The following is a 25862-nucleotide window of genomic DNA, read 5'->3' as shown; positions in this document are numbered from 1 at the left end:
GCTGAAGTATTTGGGGGGATAATGCAGTATTTTGCAATGCCTTAGAGCATATACTACTTGAGGTCGCTACAAAGGCTGTACGATTTAACTGGCTTAACCGGCCAAGACGGTTAACCTGGGTAATTAGCCGATGGTTTAACTGGTTAACTAGCCAAGACGGCCAACCCGGTTAATCAGCTAATGGTTTAACCGGTTAAACAGCTAAACAGTTAATAATTGAACGTTCAACCGGTTATTGGTTAAAACAGTCCAAAATTAGTTGAATTAAAAAAAAAGAAGAAAAAAGGAATTGATTAACTTTTTTATGTGTTAAATGTATTAATCAAATGATTGTTCGAATTACGATTATTCATCATACGTATAATGAATGATTGCATTATGTATTTAATACACATTATTGTAATAATATTATTCAATATAATAATTTCGTTGGAATACGGATATTTTTATAGGAAAATATTTCTTCTACTCAATCAAATTACGATTTTGGCACAGAAAGATTTAAATATTTGCATTTTCTAGTAATAGCGAATTTTGTGCAATTTTTTTCGTGCAATAAAATGAGTCAACTTTTACATGCGGTGTCTCCTTAGTATTACTTCATGAATATAAATCTACTTCGCTCCATCGTTGCGTGAAATTTTGCTACGTAGGACGGCAGGGTTTTTCAGTAACATTTGCTTCAAACCTAAAACCATCGACATTGATGCCTGAAACGGTCTCGGAAGTTCATTAGATTTCCTCTGCGATCCGTTACGACATTGCGGATACCGGCGATCCAGTCTTACATGGGACAGCACAATTAGTCTGTTCTCCCAGAAAAGCATCTCTAGGAGTTTCCTTACTAACTATAATTAATATCGAATAATAATTTTGAATAGGCGCACTTGTAATATAGTGATATTGAGATTCTGTAAGAGGATCTCGCGATTCTTAAGTAAATCTGGTTTATAATTTAGTAATACATAGTTAGATCTGAGAAGTTATATGTCATCTAGTAACTTTTGGTTTTATTGCAAGATTCTCGTGCGAAAACTAGGCGTGGTTGGTAATAGCGTTTTCCACTGGTTGCACTGAGTGCCCACTGGCTCGAACAAGGGGCACTCGTTCCGTACATGCGTCGCCCGGCATCGGGGCGAACCTTATGTGTGGAACACACCGTAAAACGTATAGAGGCAGACTAGATCATAATTTCTCCTAAATCAGAAATAATGTGACGTTACTTGAGCGACTACGCGACTGTCAGTTTTTCAAGCAAGCCAATTGTACAAACGCAACGGTAATTTTTTGTTTGTAAATAAATGTCACAAATGTTAGGCACGACCATACAAGGCCAAAAAAATTGACAATTCCACTGAAAAGATAAAAATTAATAAGCAACAAGTCAAGTTGTCCCAATCTCCTGAAATATACCCAGAAGTTAACCTCTAAAAGCTGAAAAAATGTGTATCCGCACTTTGATATCGGACATGCTGTGGATTAATCCTATGAAATTTAAAATTTTGGGTATCTCTCCTCCATCTTTCGGCTCCAGCAATTCATCATCACTGCTAGACGAAGATGAAATTAGATCTAATAAAAGAGTTGCTGTCACAGCATCTATTTCGACTCTTTCACGATCGGCAGCCATAATTGCACTGCTTTGACACCGACTCCCGATTTCAGGGCAATATTTTACGCACTCAATGCTAAATTCACGCACCCGAGCTGCCAATGGAACACGCTGGAAATACGAGTCTACCGCTAGTGCGCTCTCAGTTCACACTCAGGCCGTGTTCGTAAATTGACTGACAGTACTGAAAATTCCTTAGGACAGAGTCAAAGCTATCCACGAACTCGGAAGCGCAAAAGAGATGAAAGATTGCTGACAGTACGGTCAGTCAATTTTCGAACACGGCCTCAGTGCAACCAGTGGAAAACGCTATAAGAATAATGTACAGTAGTAATGAAGGGAAAATATTGGTAGCGGGCCAGTCGGATCTTAGAACCGATCAGCCCCCTGCAACTAGATCGAGCGAAAAAGTAAAAAGAGTAACCTAGTATGTCACATAATTTTAGTTCTTATTGAAGGCGCTAGTAGTGCAGTTGCACGGGTTGCACTCTGTAAAGGCCGTAAAGGTAATCGCGCAAACCCACTGATATATATCGCAAACCGCGCAACTGTACTACTAACGCTCTCTACCGAGTGTGACAACATAGACTCGTTTTCTGAAACACAGAGTTGCAGGGAGCTGGAACCGATGCACTGTGTCTTTCTTGCTCTGCACCGTGATTAGCCGAGCGCTCTCCTCGCTCGATGAGCCATCCAATCATGGTGCAGAACAAAAGAGACAGCGTATATCAGTTTTGCTTTCAGTCAGTCACGCACGTGAGTACACGCACACTGTACACCGTGAATAGCATATCCTAGCTAACAGTTGCCTCTGTCTCACGAGCACAGGAATTTGGGTATTCACTTTTTTGAAATTAACTAAAGATTATTCAAAAATTGGAATTCTTTACACAAAAATTAATTACCACTCATGTTGCTAATAAAATTCGCGTATTCATCTGACAAATCCGCCTTCTACCATGTGTTTGAAGCGCAGATAAACTGCGTAAATATACACGAATCCGGTGAATTTCGATTTAGTGACTTCTTATGACATGCATTTGCGTGTACTCCACCCGAAACATATGAATCCATTTAGTAGTCGGCAAAGCTGGCATTAAGATGTGGGACATGGATATATTGACAGTGCTATCTAGCGTGACGTTGAGGTAATGCAACGATATCTTGTTCTGACTAGTTCATTCGTGTTTACATCACTCCACTGAAATAGGTATAACCCCAAAAACACTAAAAATGGTGTAAAAAACTGGAGACAAGTACATTTACGTACGTAGCTTTATCTATATCCCCACAAAAAAAATGTATAATGAAACACTAAAAATACACAAAAAAATTATGCACAAAAATTTGAATCAAGTCCACTCTCATATAATAAAGTATATAGTCTTCGACATATCCTTTGCAAAAAGTTGTGAAATAAATTGATAACATCTGAAGCATGTGTCGCCAAGCACATGTGGTTTGCTGATTTACCGTCATTCATTTTTTCAATCATATAGTAATTATTGAGCTGAGGTGCTTCAATTTAAAAACGCAAACATCTTTCTCGACGTAAAAAATGTAAAAAATGTATTCAAAAAAATAAAAAGTACTTACCGAGTTCAGCTTTTCCTCTAAACCACAAAATAATAGATATAAAATGTATAATAGAAAATAAAATGAAATAAAAATAAAAATTGTAAAATTAAAAGTAATTAAAAAAAAAGAAATTATAACAAAACAAAACAAAAACAAAAAAAGTACTTAGCGCGACTGCCTTAATATGAAGTGAAGTTTATAAATTAATAATGTATAAACTAACAGTCGCGCCAAGTACTTTTTTTGTTTTTGTTTTGGTTTGTTATAATTTCTTTTTTTTTTAATTAATTTTAATTTTAAAGTACAGCTCCCGAGCGCATGACGATCAAATAGCGCTCGGCCAGTTCTCTTCTTGTTCTGTTCGAGCCATTCGATGCTGCTAGTTGGGCCGATTTCAAATGTTTATAATTTGTAAGCAACAAATTTCCTATGAGAAACATAAAATGTTGCAATCGCAGATTTTCACGAGGAATACATATTGGATAGTCTATGAGGCAATAGTCCTCGGTCACTTTGTATATACGGATATGGTAAGACTTTAACTTCAGTTTCATTTTTCATGGCAATAAGCTGTTACTGTAGTCGACATTAACCCGAAACGATTTTGTTATTGTTGTACTTTAATAACACCGGCCCAGAAAAAAAAGTGGTCTGTAAATTTGAACAGACCTACCTAACTTTATGTGTTTTGACGCGCTGAATCCGAATCTGAGGTCTGTTTGGTCCATACACCCTCAAAATTTTGAGAAAAGTGCAAAAAACCGTAAGAAATGCAAAAAATTGCAGTTTTATATGATAACAAAAATTTCTACATATAAATCATACAAGTTTTACATGTGATTCGATCCGCTGAGTATAAATCTGAAGTTTATTTCGGCTGTAGGCCCATAAAAATATAAATAAATTGCAAAAAGTCCCTAAAAATTGCTATAAATTGTATTTATAGTCGTAAAAAAATTGATTAAACATGATTAAATTTATTTCTCACATATTGTGATGCACTAAATCCAAATAAAAAATCTTTTCATGTGAATCAGTCAGAAATTTATCAAAAATCGTTCAAAAAAGCATAGAAAGATAAGGTAAGGAACGAGCTTTATCGATTTCAAGCTGTTCTTCGTTTGTGTCGAACTCTTTTATCTTCAAATGACCTACGCAACGGGTTTCTCTTTCCTTTTTTATTGTCCTTCGTTACTTCTCTCTTCAGCGTCCAGCAAAAATCTGCCATCATGTTGACATTCCACTTCCCTTGATATCGATAAAGCTCATTCCTTACCTTATCTTTCTATGCTTTTTTGAACGATTTTTGGTAAATTTCTGACTGATTCACATTAAAAGATTTTTTATTTGGATTTAGTGCATCACAATATGTGAGAAATAAATTTAATCATGTTTAATCAATTTTTTTACTACTGTAAATACAATTTATAGCAATTTTTAAGGATTTTTTGCAGGTTATTTATATTTTTATAGGCCTACGGGAAAAATAAACTTCAGATTTATACTCAGCAGATCGTATCACATGTAAAACTTGTATGATTTATATTTAGAAATATTTATTATCACCAAAACTGCAGTTTTTTGCAATTCTTACGGTTTTTTGCACTTTTCTCAAACTTTTGAGGCTGTACGGACCAAACAGACCTCAGATTCAGATTCAGCGCGCCAAAATACATAAAGGTAGGTAGGTCTGTTCAAATGTACAGAACACTTTTTTTTTTGTGGGCCGGTGTAATTTAACGTATACCTCTACGTCTTGTTCTAAATTTCAGTTCAAGATTCATTTATAACTCTTTAACTCTACAGTTGTTTTTGTCTAAATATGCAAAACTCTACCATCACACTAGGAGGTATGAAAAAGTAAAGAATAGTGCCCAATTTTTAGATGTAAATTAGTTAAAACGAAGTCATTTCCTCGGTATTTGAAATTATGAGGTTCAAATAGGTGCGTATGACCTTTTATAAAACATTCACTGCATTATAGACCAATCGAATTTTGGATTAGAAAGCAAATCTCGTATAGAATTCTCCAGCCGAAAAAAAACTTCTCAATTTGTCCGCGAGTGTCCCCTGTCTGATTTATCTTTCTATTATCAATGATTACGGGCCTCATCGCATGCTAACTCCGATTCCTGCGCCAAAAGCCACACCTGGATTTCAATATCCTTTCATGTATATCTTCGTTATAATTGATTGATATTGTTTTCCATAGGCTCTAGATGCATGAATCCGAGATTCAACTGCTGAAGAGAATGTCCGTCAATGTGATGTTGATAATCTCAATTGAACAAGGTTGCAAAATAAGTTTATTTGGCACGTGTTGAAGTATACACATTTCCAACGGTTTCTATCCACTCGTTGAAATTGCTTAATTCTTTTTCGTTTGTGAAAAAAATGTCCTCCACTTGACGTATTCAAGGAAGATTTGAAGAAAATTTATTTAAAATCAAGATTATATTTACGGAATTGAATTACATGCATTGTGTGAATTATTGGTTTTCCTGGTCTCGTATGATAAAAACTACGTACGAGTTTTTCTTTGTTTATTTCTTTTTTCTTAGACCCTCACAAAGTTCCTCACAGAGTTCGAGGAACCATATCAAAGCCTCAATAAAACCCTCTTCAATTACACACACGTAATTTATATCTGCGTAATTTTCAAGGAAGCTTCCAAAGAGAGAGATGACGTGCTTCGACAGCTCATTGGTGAGGTAGAGAATCACGTAATTGTTGGCTGCCATTATTGCGCAGATATCCCTTCATGACGTTTAATTCAAATTGAGCAACTGCTGAGAACACATGCGATATAATAAATTACTGAAGTAATGAAAAATAGTAGTATACCTAGTCTGGACCTCCCGCGTGTTTTACAGCTACACGAACAAATGATAAAACAGTTGGAATTTTTTCGTTCTCACTGATTAATTCGTATTTTCGTTTTCCTTCTTTGAAATGTGACCAGAAATTGCTGTTACTTATCTGCAGATCTTTTATTACAAACTATTATTACCTATTATAATTAGAAAACGGATCATCGTTCGTAATCTATACTAGCGTTAATACGGCTTCGGATAAGTAGACGTGAGGCTCAGGATCAAAGGTATCGACATTAAATGAAGCGAAGTGCTCTCGTATTTTTTCGCGTGATGATTGAAAGAAAAAAATTACATATATTTGTCGTGGATTAAATCAGTAATCGTATTTAAATCGTCGTGAGACAGAAATTGGTACGTTTTCGTCGCAAGTATGTACAACAACAACAATAATAATAAAAATAACAATAATCCATATTTTCATAAGCATATTCAAAAGCGCTATACTTTCTTTAGTGTGATCTGTATGTGACAGCCTACTTTATATTATATACGTGTGTGTATGTGAGTGTATTTTAATAATGTAATATATGGTGACTAAAACAAATCCGATTGCAAAACTGGTATAATAATCTGCATAAATTATTTTAGTGTTGTAATAATAACTATAAACGCGGATATATATAACATTATATATGTGTGTACATGATACGTATATATTGTGTGTATGCGGATACCTGTGCGTGTATATAATTGAAATTCGATTGGCGAGTGGCGTAAAAAGTAATAATCGCGTGGGAAGAAATTAATATATACCGAGGCGTATAAGTCGAAAGTATCCGCTGGTTGTACGCACTCGAGATTTTCTAATTTTTCGTTCTCGCGGTTCTGCTGCGTGCCTTGAGCGCGTGTAGAAAAATTTCAATCATAGATTATTTGTGCGACAAGATATGTGAATCGTGGTGAACAATTACTCAAAGTGTGTTGTGATTTGACAGTTACAATGATTATAGGATTGAGTTTGGTTGAAATTTCCATTCAACTCTCATACCATATTTGATCAAAAACCATTCACGTTCTCTTTACTACGCACACGTACGTACGTATAATATGCATGGATAGAATGGTACAGCAGCCTGTGTGAACTTCGATGTGTGACATCACGGTTCATTGTTGGAGGTTTACGTCATTCTTAAGTTGGAATATCTACCGAGAAAATCTGATTACAATATTATACGTATTACCGTGACTGTTAGATTGGTGTTATTTACTTCGTGCAGTATTAGGAATGGATTCTGTCGATTCACCCATGATGCATCGCGTATTGTTCATTAAAAAATCCTGTCCGATATTGAATTATCAATCGTGTACAACTTCGACGCTGGCAGCAGACGCATTTATATTTAAACATGTCAACCTTGTTTCATGCCCGCTAGCCTAGCTGGCTGATGCTGCTGCTGCTGCTGGTGCTGCATGCACGCTACATTTTACGGTAGCGCCAACTTCTGGTACTTTCGTTAATAACATTTATTTACTGGCGGAATAAAGCAAAGAAAAAAAAAATCGTCATACGGTGGTGATCGGTATTATTTTGACGACGCGGGCTTCGATTGTGAATTTCCGAATAGACCGATATTCCTGGTTTAATATCGTTTGTTCCAAAACACGCGGAACAGTTGTACAAAGTTAAACCCCCCTCCGCTTGTGCGTCCCCCCTCCCCCTCGTCAATGTATCCCTCGATAATTTCAGCCAGTATTTAAACAACTCGGACGTGTTTTACTTTAAATATAACAGTGTATAAATAAGTATGACCAATACCATCATCATCACCACCACCACCACCACTACCGCCACCACTACAACCGTCTAACGTTCTTTTTAACGCCAGCATACACACACGCACACAATTTTACAATAGTCATCCGTTTGTTTGTTTATTTTCGTTTTTCTCACTATCAATCGTTATTATTCTTAATATTTACATCTTACAAATACAACGTTATTACTGTACATCAAATGCAGTCGTCATTTGTTACCTTTCCAATGACAGCTGCCACATATTTCCTTTACGAGTGGACGTTTATTGATGATCAAACATTACCAAGGTTAGTTTTTCCTACCTTCGATTTTTCACCTCTTGTTTCTATTCTTCGGCCAGTGCGTTCTCAGTTCAATCTCAAGCCGATGTTAGATCAAGACTGCTTTCTTTTCCACCCCTCGCTCCGATGAACGACAACATTTTGTTTCATGACATTCAATATTCGTATTATCGTTTTCTTCGACTCGGTTCAAAAAAACTCACGTAATTTATATAAACTTTTCTTTCGATCTTGATTATCAACTTCTTACCATTAATCTCAAGCATTTGTGACCCGATCGATGTTTCTGCTCGAAAATGTATTTTATTTAATAATTTTCTTTCAATGTTTCAGATAATTTACCCTTACGTGATGCAGTTGTTTCCAAGTCGGTCGCAGCTGCACGAGATGCTGCATTGCGCTGAAGAATGTTTTGAAATAAGTTCTGTCACTTGTATAATGTTTGGAGAATTTTGCATATTTGCTACAGAACTTGAGCGCTTATGCGAACGAGGGTAAGTAAGTATCAAATTTAAAGGCATGCACACAGTAATTAACTGTAGATCGTTGCCTGAAAAGAGAAATAGTTTAGAATATGATAAATGAAACTGAAGAACAAAGATGAAGCTAGCACTCAGAATTAGCAGCCAAACGTTCTAATGTTCATTCGAATAAGGTAATGAAGTCAGAAAATCAAAATTTTGTAAAATATCTTAAAACCCAATACTTTTATAGAATTATCAAGACAAAACTGAACTGCAGTTTTCTATTTCCACGCAGTTTAACACGTTTGGCCGCTAACTCCGGCTACTAACTTCATCTTCATAACAAGAGAATTGGAGTACTCGTATTCTTTTTTAAAATATTCTGTTTTCAATTATGAGAGAAAAAAAAACACAAATTAAATTAGATGACAGTTTACTTTGTTTGTTCCAGGGAAGAGTATTTAAAGATCTATTGTAAATGAACATAATTGTTACAAAGGATACTCATATATGTTAATGATGTTGAAACGTGGTGTGCTGTTTTTCATTGCAAAAGGATTTGACATTTGGAAGTACGTTTACCAATACTTGGAAAAAATAACAAAATTACTATTAAAAGTTAAGGGTTTATCTAAGTAACATGTCGAACTAACAACTATTCGTCAAAAGCCAAAGCCAATTGCCGCAAACAAATTGAACTCATCTGGAAGCATCTGATAACTTGCACAATGCACTGGAAAACAGGGGAAAAAAATGAACAAATGATGAAATTGGAAATTCAGTACGAACATAGGGCGTGATCATGTTTCACTTTCAAATTATGCATATGGCGTTTTTCTCGAACGCCATTGTGACGGTGTGCGGCTGTTGTAGATAATAGACATTGATTATCTATATTCTCTTATCAAATTTCTTCCTGTACGCCGTTACTGTTTAGTTTTGAAACAGAGGAAAAATGCTGTATGAAGGAAATAAAATCTTTGTGACTCGTAGAAAAATCGTTACCAACTATGGAAAAATTATCGTTTCAACTGTTCAAAATATGATTGACATAAGTATTGAAGATAATTCTCACTGAATAATACACATGGTTGGCTGTAATATTGATTTAACAATGTATCATTGATTAGATGTGAAGCTGATAGCAACAGCAGAACTGTTTAACCAACTACAACAAATTTACCTCAGAAACTAATTGTCATGTTATGTCATTATTGTTTCATGGATTAATATCGAGTCTGCACCATTTTTCCTTTTAATCGTCAAAATTAAAGTCGCAATAGCGTTGTGCTTCTGTACTTTGAGTGGCATGATACATGCCGAAAGTGCAAAGGCTGAAAATAATCAAAATCTGGCAAAATGAATCATTCAATGCTTTTTAGTTGGTCTTGTTGATTAATATACTAACATTGCTTTGTATTCATGGAAATCAATTTCTGCTTGTATGTATCTGGTATGTGCTAATTGAAAACTATGTTGTATTAACACATCAACATATTCATTAAAAGCTACTACGTTATAAATTAAATCGAAATAGCTGTGACATAAGTTTGATTACATTAATATTACATAATTTTACTAAAATAATTCATACAAGTCAACTCACACAGTCTCTCGCAATTCGCGAGCTATTAAACTCTCAAGTTTTAAAGAGATGGAAGCAAATCATTATATCGGAAAGTAACAGTGAAATGCATTTAAGCAACAATGTGCGTCTAAATGTCAAACACGTCGTGATTAGAAGCTTGAAAACTGAGCGAAATGAAAGAAACTTTATATGCAGCTAAAAGTTTGTTTTTTCAATAACAAATATATTGTATCCACATAAACCTCAAACAGACAAAAAATGTTTTTTGCAAAAGCTGTTTTATCCTTGTAAAAAATCTTTGAAATAATGAAAGATAAATATGATTTGATAAAATGAAACTGTTCACTACTGTTAGCTTTGAAAAAGTATGTAAGCCAACAAATTGAGGCTTCACTTTTTTGTTAAACAGCTTGTCATATTGTTAAGTATTTCTTAAATTGCAGAGTACCTGTTCCTATGAGCGCCAATCTTTCAGTGCATTGTGATGGAAAGGATATTAATTTTAAAACCAATTCAAGTGAGTAACAGAGTAAGAATAACTTTCATACCATTATTTCTACAATATATTTCTTTGCCGTTGGATTCTGACAATGTGCATTGGTATCTGTGATACATTTTCTATGAATGCGTGTCCCTAGAGAGAATGGCAAGTGAGGTATTTTTGGGTGGATCTTGTAACCCCACAACTTGGAGGTCAGACGTGGCGATACCAACACTCCAAAGACTTGGAATCACATATTATAATCCCGTGAGTAATTGGATATTGTTTCTCTGATTTCCTTTCCTCAGTACGACGATTGCAAATTTTTGTAACGAGGAAATGAATTTTGCAGCAAGTTTCACAGTGGGGACCAGAACTGATAGCTCAGGAATATGAAGCTAAACAGGCAGCAAGGGTCTTACTATTTGTTATAGACAACCAAACACGCAACACTGCAGGTATTATAGAAGCAGCTCAATTGGCAGCTACGCGCAGCAATTCCTTAATACTTGTTATTTATCCTTATCGACCTGATCAAAGCATACTTGGAGAAAATGTTTCGATGCAGTAAGTATATGCAGTTATAAATGAAAGGCCTTTATATAGTAAGAATACAAACTGGTATTTACGGATAAACGGGCCGTAACATATGACTCAAAAGCTGGGAAAAAAGGAAATGCGTTTATAAATTTCTAGCCGTATCATCTGCACCAAGTATGGTGCCCACCAGGGTAGTTTCTAAAATAGACTATTTTTACTTCTGATTGGGCCGCCCGTTAAATCTGTTTCGAATAAATAAATAAAAATTTCTTTCATACCATAACTAACAGACCTCAGCTCTGAACTGTGCTTGCAATGGGGATAAATTTCGCCATTTAAAATATATGCGTTTTTAATTCACTTCCAGTATATATTTTATCGCGACACTAAATGTTTGCGAAAAAATCTGTGGCTGTGAGAAATTGGTGAGTATTGATCCTACTTTTTGACAAAAATAACAGCATAGTCTATAGAGAACTATATCAGTTGTACACCATTAGAGCGTGAATTTTTTCTTAGGTTGATAATGGTGTACAACTTGAAAATGCTCTCTGGACGATACTGATATTTTATCAAATAGTAGTGTCAATGCTTACTAATTTCCCATGGTTATAGATTTTTATGCAAATAGTTGGTAGTGCGATAAAATGTATACTGAAAGTCAAGTTAAAAAAAAAAGTATGCATATTAAATGCCAAATTTCACCCCCTCTGCATTTTGCATAGGTTTGTGGTTTACGTTTGAGATGGCGAACTATTCTTTGAAAGAGACTTTCATTTATTTATAAAAACAGGTTAGGGGCTAGCCTGAACAAACTTTGCAAAGTTTAATTTAAGGACCACCCTAGTGACAACCATTCAAACAACATCCTTAACATGTATTAGAAGTGACTGGGAAAATTTGGATAATGACATTTAAGATATAGCAATTCAAGAAACGGTTTTATAATTTGAACATTTGAAATATTTCACCTCTGGTCTTTTTGAACCAATTATAATGATCTTGGGCTCATTTTACTCACTGAGCGGATCGCTAAAAAATGTCTGAAAAACACTCAAAAAATCTTTTTATAGTACTGTTTTAAAATGCAAATATAATTATTGACTAAAATCTGTTGTACTGTGTCAAAAAAATATATTTATTCGTTCTGGAGACAACTATATCTACGATCTTTCGAAGCCATTTCTATAGATTTCTAGAGGAAGCAAAACAAGTCGAAAAACATCAGAATGGAATCAAAGACACGAAATGTCAATCATTTTGAATATTCAAATGATGAAACATTTTCTCAGATTGTTGGTCCTGGCTTATGATACTCGAATTTGCTCAGAATCATTTCTATCCCATAGTAGAGATGCTATTTCATTTATTTTCACCATCATTGGCACAGATAAGATTGTTGGATATTAGTTGAACGGTTTCTTCTTTTTTCTTCTCCTAACTTTTGATCGAGGCAATATGGCCCCATCTATCCTTTCATTTTACAATTAGAGTTACGATCATTCTCTTCGTTTATTATAACATGCAATAGATTCTACTTGAGGGTTTTTCTTATTCCAGAGAATACTATGACTTGATGAATGGGCTACTAGTACTTCAAAATCTCGTGGAACGGCAAAGAATACCAATATTTGGGAATATATCGATTGCTCTCAATTGTACATCTAAGGTAACTGCTCAAATTGCAAACTACCTCATTATTAATCCGTAAAAAGCATTGTCTATGTGACGCATTACATGAACATATAACACACATTAGTAAATCGTATCAAGCTTTTAACCTGGATTGTTAGAAATATCAAAAACTTGAATCAGTTCATTAGGAAATACTGAAAAACACTTGAATTGGAAATTTTGTAATGGCATACATTCGCGTCATGACTCACTTATTGCGATGAAGTATTTTTTGCAAATGTTATTCAATGCTCAATGTCAATTACATCATCATTCAAATACCTAATACTGTATATTACAATTATTGAAGACGAATTCTGTTCTGAATGAGAGTTTATTTTGTGAATATAGGTATATCATAGATGCTCCCGTAAATTTCTGACAGTCAAATGAAAATTTAAGTGTATAACTACCCAACTAATCGTAACTATCAAACATGTAGCTATTTTACAGAGAGTTCAATCATGACCTAGACAAAAAGTTAACTACTTTATTATGAAATTTTAGATGGTCTTCTAATTATATTCTGTATGTAGCTTAGTGCGTAACATAATAGCTTTTTGGCTGCGTAGATGTCTTCACTGTCTGAGAAAAAAAGTCACAAAAAACGTTGGCTTTCCTTGACTCTGTTTGGTACTAAAGATTCAAATCCTGTTACGTTCCGCGATCATCTCTTATTATGCATCGCTATCAATGTATTTAACATCGTGAAAGGATGAGCAGTGATGGCAGTATTTTTGTGCAATCGAGCAATGTCAAAAGCTTTGCCTAACGGGTTCAGGTGTTTTATATTCTACCCGGATGTCGAATATATACTTGTAATTCATTTTGGTCCAATTTTACTACCTTCAGTTGGATATTAGTCGTATATCCACTAATCTGGGATGCTATGGTACTTTAGTACACGAAATTTCAAGTTCTAATACTTCCGATCTTCTCCAAAAAACGTAGCAAAACTTCTCTTCTATTCTGACTCTGTTGTTACCAAATTTAAAACCATGAGAATAACTACGCGCAATTGCTGTGATTGCAGATACTTCGTGATGCTATTAATGTACAGGACTTAAATGTTGAAGATGGAATTAGGCCACTTCGGTTGGGAACTGACCTCATGTATGTATCTATTAAACATGTGTAAATTGGGCAAGATTTAAGGCTCAGTTTCAATTTTCATTCGCTTTTCTGAATCTTGTCATTCAGAAACTGTGCCCAAAATCGCTAAAAGTAGTAATGTTATCAAAAGAAAGGAGTTGATGATATTGATGTTAATGATTATCCGTTTGGAAGTTGTCAATTCTTTTCCTTCTAATATCGTTCTAGTACTTCGAAGATTCAGTAACTATATTTTTGTCACACGGTATGCTGAGAAAGTTAGTTTCGCGAGTCTGCTAGTAGCCGAAGGTTTGACGTTTCGTGTGTTGTGATATGAATCGTTCGAGTCGATTTTGGGGTTTCAGGTATTGTGAGAAACTGAATAAGTGTAAATTCGTTCGCATTGTCTAGATCGTTAAATTCTGATGATGATAAAATTGTTTTTCAGAAAATTGAATGAGATATTTAGGTCTATGGATGTTAATAACACGGGAACAGTAAGCTTGGGCGAAGTAAGTATGCAATCGTTCTTAATAACTGTTTGGTATTATAATATGACCAATAATTTTCAGGCATGGATTGCGTTACAGTCTAATACAAAAAGTAATGTATCAGTTGCAGATTCGCTCAATGCTATACACAATTCAGGTAATATATGTATATAAACAGAATGTGAGAGATGATAATCATCGGAATAAGTGCTTATTTGTATTTAAGGATAGAGTCCCCTTTTGAAAAAAAATTTTTTTTTGTGTTTGTTACAATGAAACTCGATGAATATTTTTATTCATATTATTCCATGATCCAGAAATGTTTTTGTCACACAATATTGAATCCTTAAGTTAGTGCAAGTTGCGCTGTAGGACTGCTGCTTTACGACCTGGACCACAATTGTGAATGTTCTATTGAGATGAAAAAGAAAATCCAGGCATATTTGTAATCAGAAAACTAGTATCTATTGTTCGGACTACAGACGACTTTCAGATTTGAAAATTACAATTTATAGGGAAATAATAAGTTAAACAAAATAATAAAATATTTGAAAGTCTTCGAAATTGTGCCACCATTTTGTCGAATGTAAAAAAAAAAAAAAACGGCCGTAGTTAGACAATGGAGACTAGTCTTCTGGTTACAAGTATGTCTGCATATTCTTTTTCAGGTCATTAAAAGAGCCATGATCATAGTCCAGGTCGCAAAGCAGCAGTCCTACAGCGCAGCTTGCACCACCCTAAAGCATTCAATATCGTGTGACAAAACAGAATTCCTGCATCATGTAATAATATCAATAAAAATATTTACCGAGTTTCATTGCAATATACAACGGAAAAAAATTTCATAAAAATTCCAGATAATACACCTAGAGTTGCCCAAAAAAAGGCAGCCCTGTCTTAATGCATCGAGTTAAAACCACGTTCAAGAATTTTCCATCAAAAAAATGTCATTGTTTTATGGAAACTATTTCGAAGTTCAAATGAATGAATTGAGTTCAAATTTTTAAACAATTATTCCCACCTAACTGCTAATTTTAATGTTGCAGATGTATATGAGACATTGATAGCGAATTTTTCGACAAGAGATGATCCGGCTGAATATCAAATTAATTTTGAACAATTCTGTGCCGTTGCAACTGAATGGGCTTGGAAATTAAAAAATAACAGCGTTACCAGTGAAAGTGAGATACCTTCAGTTTGGAGTATATTTTATAAGAAGGCTTCAAAGTTCCTCCACAGAGCTATCATTCGCCCTTTTAACAACTTTATAGGTATTTCCTGTTCAAACAGTCTTCTGCTAACTGGTAATGTGGATCCTTGATAATCCATATAATCACAAGCAATAGCGAATGAGCTCTTTGAAATATTTCACAAAAATTACGTTTGAGGATCAATTGGCTGGTGAGCAGACGGAAGAAACGTTCAAAAAGTCTGGCGATGTTATTTGCTGCAATGATGATGAAAATGAATGAAACCGAATACCTCCTCAGTAAAAAAAATTTATCTGAGCAAATTTGAATAACACAACCTGAGTGTATGATATTACAATTTGAAAAAAGATTGTATAGTTAGAACGTTCAAAATGATTAAATTGCAGTGCGTTTTTTGTCTGATTCTAATGTTTTCATGCTTGTTTTATTCATATGTTTTTCAGACAATTTGTGAATATTTAGTCAGTGAGCAAAGTGGGCCCAAAAACATCAGAACTTTGAAAAGAACACTAGAGTTTGATTCTTTTGTACGGTCTAATTGTGAAATGTTTTCTCAAATTGTTGATATTTGAGCTTATGTTATTTGGATTTGGCCAGATTCATTTCTGTTACTTATAAAGGATGTTGTTTCATTTCATGTTCACTATCATTGGCGCAAATAGCATTGCTGAAAATCTCTTTAACAGTTTTTCCTCTTTTCCTAACTTTTGATCCAGACAGTCTGACCGATTCATCCTTAATATATACGTATAAATATCGTTATTATATTTCAATCGTAAACTTGATTGTTCTCTTTTAAATTTGAGTTTTGAAACTGAGGTATTTCCATTTCTCGAAATATGTTTAATATACCACCAATTGTCGAGTGAATTTCAGTCTCTGCAAACCCTATATTCACATTTCATGTATATTAGACCATTTGACATTGGTAGTAGTTCTTTTTTGCCAAATTGGAAATCAGTTCAGGACTAGTTTGATTCGAATCATATATCCCCCTAGAGTCTGGGTTATAATGGTTTTACTAATTGTATATGTACGAGAAAATGTGCAATGTTTTTACGGCAAGAAAATAATACTTCTAAGTTCAAATTCTCCTTTTATGCAATTTCGAAATGTAACTACAGGTGCGCAATTTTATGCCACTACGATGTCAGCCCTGCTAAATTGATTAGCTTATTATAACTATTTGTTTTATCATTGAATGAATCTCAATAAATTAAGATTGTGGCCACATGAAATTTAAATCTTTTCTATTCATTGCTATAAATGTATAGGATTGTAATTTTGTATTATACGATTTTTCGTTTTGTAGTCTATTTTCCTTCTTTCTTCAATCTTCAATTGGCTAAATATATTATAAATATGTAAATATATAAATGAAAAAGATAGTGGATATTCAAGCAAACGTCCCATATTTACTTGATCTAGAATCAAATTATTACATATCTGCATGTATATACCAAGGAACAAGGAATGGGAAAATGAGATTTATAAAGTTTTCGTTACAGGCTGGCCTAGCACTTTAATACCAGAGTCAGAAAATCGAGACATATTTGTTGGTGTAACTGGGAAAGATATATTCTGGTTAAACTCAACGGCTGCACCTCTGATAAAGTGAGTATTTTAAGTTATATTTGGTTTAATTTTAGGCAAATATCTCTAAAGGTCAAGAGTTTTGTTGAATATTAATTTTCTGGTTCACATTGTGTTTAGATCGATGGATTTATCTGTGTACAAAGCAGATTTAAATGAATATGATGTGAGGATATTATCTCAACAATTACAACATATGAAAGCATCACGTTTAATTTTACTAATTGTTCCGCCCCATTCGAGGGGAATATCTATAATGGCTTTGGCAGCTCATTTCATAGGACTCCGCTCAAAACTTGTTTTATGCATTCAGAGTCTTCCTGATGATTGTACAATTTCTGGAGAAAAGGTATAGTTCATCACTCTTCATCTATAAATAAATAAATTCAGTGGAAAGATGTACCAATGTACTTTGCATTTTTCTCTTCTAGCTAACTCAGCAAGCTATTAAGGACTATAATCGAGGAAGAATGTATTTATCAGACTATGCGACTCGCGAAGGTGTACCTGTATTTCAAAATATTGCCGATGCTTTACAGCATGCGATAGAAGAAGTTCAACGTCGTTAATTTTTATATAATAGCTCCTCAATTCTAAACTAATTTATTTTATTTTTGTTTTACCATTTTACAATTTTTTTTTCTTCTGTTTTATGTCTTTGTTTAAAATTATTTTTACCGTAACTTAACTTGACAATTTTTTGTAATTTTTTGGTAACTGGTTGAGGATTGATTATATGTGTATATATCATTAATTATTCTAACGACTGTAGTTAATTCCCACTGACAGCAGTTATAACGGAAAAACGTAAAACGTTGTTTTTTTTATGAAAGTAACAGTTTTAACTATACACATACACATGCGATATGTATATACAACACATATATATATATATGTATGTGTGTGTGTGTGTGCGTGTGTGTGTATATAATGGCAACAGTAGATAACAAAATCTCGATTAAATGCTCAGACTTTTGTTATTTAAACATTAGTGGCTCAACATTTACCTTTGAATAATTTTCTAATTAATCACGTATATCCCTTGGTTATTTTTTTTTTTTTTTTTTTTTTCAAATAAATCTTAGCAAAGTATTATTATTTTGTATTCAATCTTTGCCTCTCATGCCTTTTTATCTATAACAAAAAACTGTAGCAAAATATGACAATCTTTAAATACTAACTGATATGTTTTTTGTACTTTGAGTACTTTATTCAATTTATATACACGTGTATCGGAATTGTAAGATTTATCGTTACCACTGTTGGAGCATTCTCTATTAAAAACTATTAAACACATTGTATTTTATACGTCCAATTATCAATGAGGTCCCAGTGTAGTTAAGCTTTGTTTACTTAATTGATACCATTTTTTCTTTTTATTTCAAACTCATTTCCGAATTATAATTCTGAGCAATTCGCTATAATTCGTTATAAAATTGTGTTTGTATTTTATGGTATTTGAAAGCAAAATATACATACACAAATTCCATCCTTATTTTCTTTTTTCACCAGTAACAATTGAATAAGACATGTCTGTCTCCTTTCGGTTATAGTACTATAATTTAGCATATTACTGTACTGATATCTTTATGAATTACTGTATTATAAAATGGTATTACTTTGCACACAACTTATAAGTATGAACCAAAATACCCAATAAATACTCCAAAATGCTGTGGTAATTTTGCCCACTTATAAATTACAAATACGAACATTACGAGGAGCGTGCGAAGATTTTGGCTTAAAACTGGCAGTCAATTGTTAAGATGATTGTGTCTAAAATATTGTGACATCATCAACATGAAAGATCATTGAAGGTTATACAATTTGAGCTGCAGCTCATTAATTGATCTGGAAAAACTAGCAAGTTTCATCATGTTCGAATAACAATTGATAGGAAAATGTTGACTGTTAATCCTAATAATTACTAAATGCTACAATACCTAGATGTGAAGCGTTTGGCTGTTCCACATAGCTGCAAAACTTATCATGTCACATTTTAAAAATTTTATACTAAAATTTCATCCATAGTATTCGAATAAGTAGTTCTTACATACTATGTAACGTAATACATATTTAACATATTGTAACGACTATACTACATAAAAGGTTTCTCGGTGCGTATTGAGTAAATTCTAAACCAAGGAATACTGCACCCGGCAAAAATAAATTAGGTGAAAGTAGGTCAAGTAGGTCAGTTAATGACAGGTAAATGTTCGCGTCTTAAAGTCTTGAGACTAACTGGTTCTACTATAATATGTATTTGCGGAGCAAACGTACATACTTGATCAAACAACTGATAAGGGATGCTGATCGGTTACGGTGTCAGCTGTATGTTGACATGTATGAAAGGTATGAGGAAGTTCGTTGCATTTTGTTGACGAAAAAATTTAAAGACGGATTTGACCTCTGGACAGATTTTCGTGATCACTACTCGGCCGGTAAGTGAGACCGAGATGATCAGGGGACTACAAAAAGCCGCATTACCGATCCAAAAGCTTCTTTATCGACGAAACCCATTTAACGTGCAAGCTATGAAGATACGCAAAACTTATTAGGGCGTTGACTGAGGATATATATCTCTTCAGTCAACGATTAGGGTAACCGCCATGTCTATGCAGGGTACTAACGCTTATTTAAATCAAAGTAAGCAACTTGCCACCTAATTTGTAACGCTTCCACTAGAGGAATATTAGGTAATTTTTCGAACCGTTCAGGGGACCCCTCCACCAACAAACATTGAGTGAAGGTTGAGACCTATGTACTACAATAAAATGCATAAATGCCTTAACTTTCTCGCCTAATTGCTTGCCGTCCGAAATAAAATGTGAGTTCCACTCTATAACATTAATTTATTATCAGTGTTTGTCATTTATCGCAGCTGACCATAGACATATTCTGCACAACTTCACAATAAATTTAGTGCAGTGGTAGTGCAGTGCGGAAGTTTGGAAATAGGAATACCATGCGAGCGAACTACAACCGCGCTAGGTCAATTGTGAACAGCGTTGCCAACTCAGTAGTTTTTCCACTAAATCTGGTTGTTTTTATTCTGGGACGGTAGAAAAAATGCACTTTTGGTAGTGAGTAGATTTTGTCAGTGGTATGGTTGGTCATCAGTTTTTACACGTTTTAATTCCTTAATCATTAGATGACAGCATGAAAAGTAAATCTTTTTTCCTTTTCTTCTTATGGATGTTACAATTTATATCAATAATAAATATTCATGTTCTAATAACAGTAAACTTCATTTGTTTTTTGTTTTTTTATTCGATTTTATTAACGGTATATTGACGTCCAATGCTAATGTTATATTACCATGTATTATAAAGTAATAATTAGATCCAAATTCTATTATAGATGTTCATTTAATACATACAAATAAGATAATTATTTTTAGGCAAATATTCGCGCGCTAAATTGAAATAAAATTTTTAATTCAGTCCACCAGGGGCAAGTTTAGTGGTTTTTCAGTGGAATTGATTGGTCGTCTTAGTGGGAGGGAATTCAGAGTGTTGGCAACACTGATTGTGAATAATACTTCAGACCGCGCAGTCTCTTAAGTCTGTGCAGCCGACGTGCATCTCATTCTCTCACGTGAGCTGCATCGCTAGTCATTGTCAAATAATTCGTATAAAATTGAAGTCGCATTTTGTTTCGGACTGAAAACAAGTGAGCTGGAAGATTAATTCAAGGTACGTTCCGAAAATAGCTCCCGGTACTGTTAACAATCTTTTATTTATTTTGGGCTGCCGCGTTTGGAACTAGCCTTAGTGACTAGCTCTGTCGCTGCCTAGTGAGTCTTACAGCTACATTCATAGTCCTTCCTTGAGGAACAAGAGCTCTGTTCGTTTTAGTTACACTTTTATACACTTTTTACACTTTTCCTGAATCTAGTCAATGGAAGGTGCCCTTTCCTAGGGAAAGTGTAAAAAGTGTAGAAAGTGTAACTAAAACGAACAGAGCTAAGGATTCCTTGTTTCTCATTTCACATTTCATACACCCGTATTCATAGTGTCTCCTTATCTCAAAGATAAAGGACGCCTTGATGAAGGCTTCCTTGAATCTCAGAGGCGTCCTCGTTTCATAGTCACAACTTGGCTCTCCCTTCCAGAAGGAAGACATATTTAGGGATATGTCATTGCTTATGGTGGTGAAACTGCTGATCGAAGCGCCACTCGGCTATATTTAAATCTAACTTAAACCGCTTGGCTCTCATTGTCAAGTTGCATCGGTTGATGAGAGTGTATAACCTCAAAGAAGTTAACCTGTAGACTGGCTGTGATCTCTGCGTCATACGGGTCATAAGTGCATAGACGCCAAGCGCAAGCGCAAGGATTGGCTACATGAAACGAAACAGCCAATCGCAGTGCCGAAGGTTTCCTCAAGGAAGCTCGAGACCTGCCTTGAAAGAAGGAGGCCAATAAGGCTCAATAAGGTAGAAAAGTACTCGAAATTCTTTGGCCAATTCTTTTGCTTGATGACCGTAGCCTGAGTACGCGTGTTAGAGTAGAGTAAATTTTGAGTTCGTGAGAAAGTTGAGTAGAGTCACGGGTTTTAGTTGAGTCTCTCTCGTTTATAAAATCAAGTATAGCCGAATTTCGGTGTACCGGGTCAAGCCGCGTTATCGGGTTTTGCAGTGTCACCTCTCGAGTAGTTCGGGAAGTGCCGAATTGGAGTGCTCGGATTAGCGGATAACGTTTTGGAGGATTTTGAGAAGGTTTGATTTCGGATGCGTTGCGATAGCGTATCGTTTAGGTTACGTTTAGTTGCGCCTGCATTGAGTCCCGTACCCGTTAGTTAAGATAATGTAAATTGAGTTGTGTTACCTTGAGCTTGTGTTTAGTTGAAGTTAAGTTTAGTGGTGCTTGCGCTTAGTTAAGTTGCCGTTCAGTTAAGATAATGTTTAGTCGAGATTGCCGTTGCGTTGAGCAGCAGTTGAGACGAGAAGTTTGAGTATTGAGGTTTGGTTGCGTTTGAAATATAGTAACGTTTGCGGATTCATTTAGTTGAGATAAGTAGGAAATAAGCTTTCGGTTAAGTTATGTTGTCACGTTTAGATTTACGGCAGCTCGCGGTAGCGTCGAAGCTCCGAGTCGGGTGAGATCTCGGGTGAGATTGAGGACGCCGTCTGTTCGGTAGCCCGACGGCGCACCGTCGAGTAATTAGTTTTAGTTTCGGTTTCGAGTGATTAGTTCTAGTTTCGGTTTCGAGCAATAATCGCCATGAAGAAGAAATGGCGAATTTGCAAATTCAGAATTGCGTATGAAGATTTTGTGATCGTTGAGTGACATTTTAGTTAAGGTGCCGCGAGCTCCGTAGAGTAAGAAATAGAGTATGTTACGTGTAACTTTCTGTTTATTTTTAGAATCGCGATGAGCGACTTTTGGATTATATTTTTTTTGTTTTTGTATCACCGCTATTGGGAAATATAAGATTTTATTTTACTTCTTTTGTTAAATAGCGTGTGTATTTCGAGTGTCTCTCTCTCTCTTCAAATATTACCCCTCCCCTCTCCGCGGTACTGAGCTATCGAGCATATGCCCGAGGTATAGCGCATTAAACAAAACTTCGCGATATTGTTTTTAGATCCAGGGTACATCGTGGACGCCAAATTATTGTGCACGCGGTAAGTTCTCGGTCATTTTCTCCGAGTGACCGAGGAGCGGGAAAACTCACAATATATATATATATATATATATTATATGCAAGAAGGCGCTAATCGTGACACTCGAACTTAGTACGGCATTGTTAGCGACTATGGGCGCATTGTAAGCATGGGCGGGCCTTGCGCACCTTCGATTTCTGCAAGTGTGATGCGTTTCCGGTCCCACGTGGTTGCAATTACCGAGGTCCTAGTGTAGTATCAAAGGCCGTGGTACGTATGCGGAAATTGATTGTGCGATAGCTAATTTTTGTCCCGTGTTCATTGCCATCGTAACTTGCGGCCAAAAAAAATTAGCTGTCGCAGAATCAATTTCCGCATGTGTACAGGCGTGTTGGTCGAAATCGTGGAGGATTAGTGGAAATTATACAAATTGTTCTTACATTCAATTAAACCCCCTTTGTAAAATTTGGGAGCGATTGTCTGAATCATACTGGAGTTATTTTATATACAATTTTTTGTGATTCTACATTGAACCTGACAATTTCCCATAAGGATCAATTCCAAATCACGAAAAATTAAAAGTAATGTAACTCTGGTATGGTTCAGATAATCGCGTTCAAATTTTACACAGGTGTTCAAAGTAAAAACAACTTGCCTAATTTTCATCGACCTAGACCAATTTCGACCTAGACGCCTGCATACCCTTAATAGGTAACACCGCTCTAAGATTTTGGATTTTTTTTGCTTTAACAATATTTTCGGTCCATAAAAACAATACCCTGTTGGTCCCGCAGCGAAAAATTTCTTTTAAAAGGTTCAATTCTCAATTTTGGCACAGTGCCTCGAAGTGCGCGCTGAGTACTCTTAAATCTTTAAACGCATTTTTCTCGAAAACACTTTATTCAAACTGAGAAGACAGATTACTTGAACACCATTGCATGGATCGATTTGAAATTTTGCCAGTAGTTTCACAATTACATTATCTATCGAAGTGCAGAGCCATTTTAAAAAATTTAATATTAACTTTTTTTATCAATCATTTACTGCTTATTTCTAGCCAATAATGGATTCATTTTTTCAAAATGCACCATTTTTGCAAAATTCGATATAAAAAAAAACCCCACGTGGTTCCATAGACAATAGTATACAAAGCGTGTTTATGTTAACTGTGGACAGACTTCTAGGGTGTGTAGAGGCTGTCTAGGGAAGCATTTTGAGGTAAGACAACCATGGTCGGAAATTCATCCTAATGGCTGTGGAGGGCTTTGAGGAATTTGATACCCCGCGCTTATTCGTAATGTAATGAATCAGATGTGATTACTTTTGACACAACCTTTAATTCAGCTGCAGGCAACAGTACAAAGTTCTTGAGTGAAATCAACAAAACGATAAGCTTAAAAAAACGATAAACAATGAGAAAAATTACAAAACAATTGTTTGTAATTCGGAATATGTAAAATTCGTTATGTGTCACAGGTGGCCACTCTACATACTGTGACCATGCACACTTGAGCTTTTCGTTTTCCATAACTGTTTGAAATTCTGTTTATAAGCACCGAAAATTGTTTTGTTATTTTTTATTACCAATTTTATTGTTTTGTTGACTTCACACAAGAATTTTGTACTGTTATCTACGGCGGAATAAAACATTGTGTCAAAAGCGATCACGTCTGATTCATCAGACGATGAACAAGCGCGCGGTAATAAATCCTTCAAAGCCCTTCACAGCTGTTAGGATGAGTTTCCAACCATGGGAGTCTTGCCTCCAAATGCTTGCTTAGACAGCCCCTACACACTCTAGAAGTCTGACCAAAGTTAACATCAACACCCAGTAGATTATAAAAATTTTTGTTCCAGCTCTCATACTGTACGAGATATCCGTCCGTCCTCTCTGAAAGGAGTTTAAAAAAAAAGTGATTTCAAAGATTAGCTCTATCTCCGCCATTTTGCATCAAAATGATAATACATTTTTTTTCACACTCCAATTATATGTGTTAAATAAATCCTCGGAAAAGAAATCCTATTCCTTTTTCCATACTCCTAAAATAAATTGTCAAAGTTAGGCCTTTTTCGGCCGTTAGAGTGGTGCTATCCCTTTACTCGACTGATCTCGTCGAACGACTGTATACAAGATCGTGATATACCTGATGATTTTGTTCGATCGGTAAAAGCTATAATTGGCAACGATGAACAATTAGCAGCTAGATATTTCAACCAATGGAATTTCATCCTCAGTGTTTTGTTTAATACGACTTTTATTTCATTGGGGTAAAAAACGATTCGCGGTAATCTTTCATCAGAAATTTAAGGTATCATAGTCTCCTTTAGTATAGTTACAGTTTTCGCACTTGCACTTTTCACCGTTTCTGTTCATAATTTATACTTGCTAATGGGGAGCTGAACAGCTGGATGGACTGAACTGTTTGAATTCCAAGTCAAGAACAGACAAAAAACTGTTTAAATAGTTTTCAGTAATGTTATTTGCGTCGATGACGGCAAACATGAATCCATCATTTCTACAATCTAACAGAAATGAACCTGAACAAATTTGGCTAAAATTTGATTTGGATTACATATATATTAGTGTGGTCGTTAAAAATTAAAATCTTTGCGGCGCCCGAAAAAATCCTTCCTTCTGATGAGAAACTACGGGGAAAATTTTGCTTTTGCGATTTAAACAAAAATAACACGTGCCGACGGCCAATTGAAGTTAATTTTTCGATAAAATTATGGTTTTTTTTTTTAATTTGTCTCAGTAGTTAAGTTTGGGTAAAAATCATCAAAAACGGCTTGTAGAAAATTAAATTCTCTACAAAATTTTTTTTTTATCACCATATTTAGAGCTAAACAGCTAAAACAGAATTTTTAGCTCTAAATATGGTGATAAAAAAAAAATTTTGTAGAGAATTTAATTTTCTACAAGCCGTTTTTGATGATTTTTACCCAAACTTAACTACTGAGACAAATTAAAAAAAAAAACCATAATTTTATCGAAAAATTAACTTCAATTGGCCGTC

At 34.9% G+C, this 25862-nt stretch overlaps 1 protein-coding gene and 1 long non-coding RNA gene across 10 annotated transcripts; one reads left to right on the top strand and one right to left on the bottom strand.

Annotated features, from left to right (window-relative positions):
- Nucleotides 1-5483: 5483 nt before the first annotated feature.
- On the bottom strand, nt 5484-7599 carry LOC124211064 (uncharacterized). The gene is made up of 2 exons (XR_006881376.2): nt 7275-7599; nt 5484-7209 (listed from the first exon to the last, which is right to left on the bottom strand). It is a non-coding gene; the product is annotated as an uncharacterized lncRNA (long non-coding RNA).
- Nucleotides 7097-18543, top strand: LOC124211062 (uncharacterized). Of its 9 annotated transcripts, none has more exons than XM_046609726.2 (14): nt 7097-7495; nt 8055-8109; nt 8437-8597; nt 10599-10672; nt 10794-10903; nt 10989-11203; nt 12737-12845; nt 13884-13963; nt 14391-14454; nt 14515-14590; nt 15480-15737; nt 17153-17258; nt 17358-17586; nt 17669-18543. In XM_046609726.2, the coding sequence occupies exons 3-14, from the start codon at nt 8455-8457 to the stop codon at nt 17804-17806; spliced, it is 1602 nt and encodes a 533-aa protein (XP_046465682.1). In that variant the 5' UTR covers nt 7097-7495; nt 8055-8109; nt 8437-8454; the 3' UTR covers nt 17807-18543. The 9 variants fall into 9 exon arrangements, with proteins under 9 accessions (XP_046465682.1, XP_046465689.1, XP_046465683.1 ...); XM_046609733.2 differs by having other exon boundaries at nt 7097-8109; nt 15480-15614; nt 15705-15737; XM_046609727.2 differs by lacking the exon at nt 8055-8109.
- Nucleotides 18544-25862: the final 7319 nt, after the last annotated feature.

This window comes from Neodiprion pinetum, chromosome 2 (genome assembly GCF_021155775.2).
Source record: "Neodiprion pinetum isolate iyNeoPine1 chromosome 2, iyNeoPine1.2, whole genome shotgun sequence".
NCBI classification, from domain to species: domain Eukaryota; kingdom Metazoa; phylum Arthropoda; class Insecta; order Hymenoptera; family Diprionidae; genus Neodiprion; species Neodiprion pinetum.
Note: the sequence above shows the minus strand (reverse complement) of the source record. Positions and strands in the feature narration are given on the sequence as shown.

Bases quoted from the DNA above. Each gene is read 5' to 3' on its own strand.
- LOC124211062 (XM_046609727.2), top strand. From the start codon at position 8,455: ATGCAGTTGTTTCCAAGTCGGTCGCAGCTGCACGAGATGCTGCATTGC. The intron at 10,904-10,988 runs GTGAGTAATTGG...TGAATTTTGCAG, and splicing joins GAATCACATATTATAATCCC to CAAGTTTCACAGTGGGGACC. The intron at 17,259-17,357 runs GTGAGTATTTTA...CATTGTGTTTAG, and splicing joins ACGGCTGCACCTCTGATAAA to ATCGATGGATTTATCTGTGT.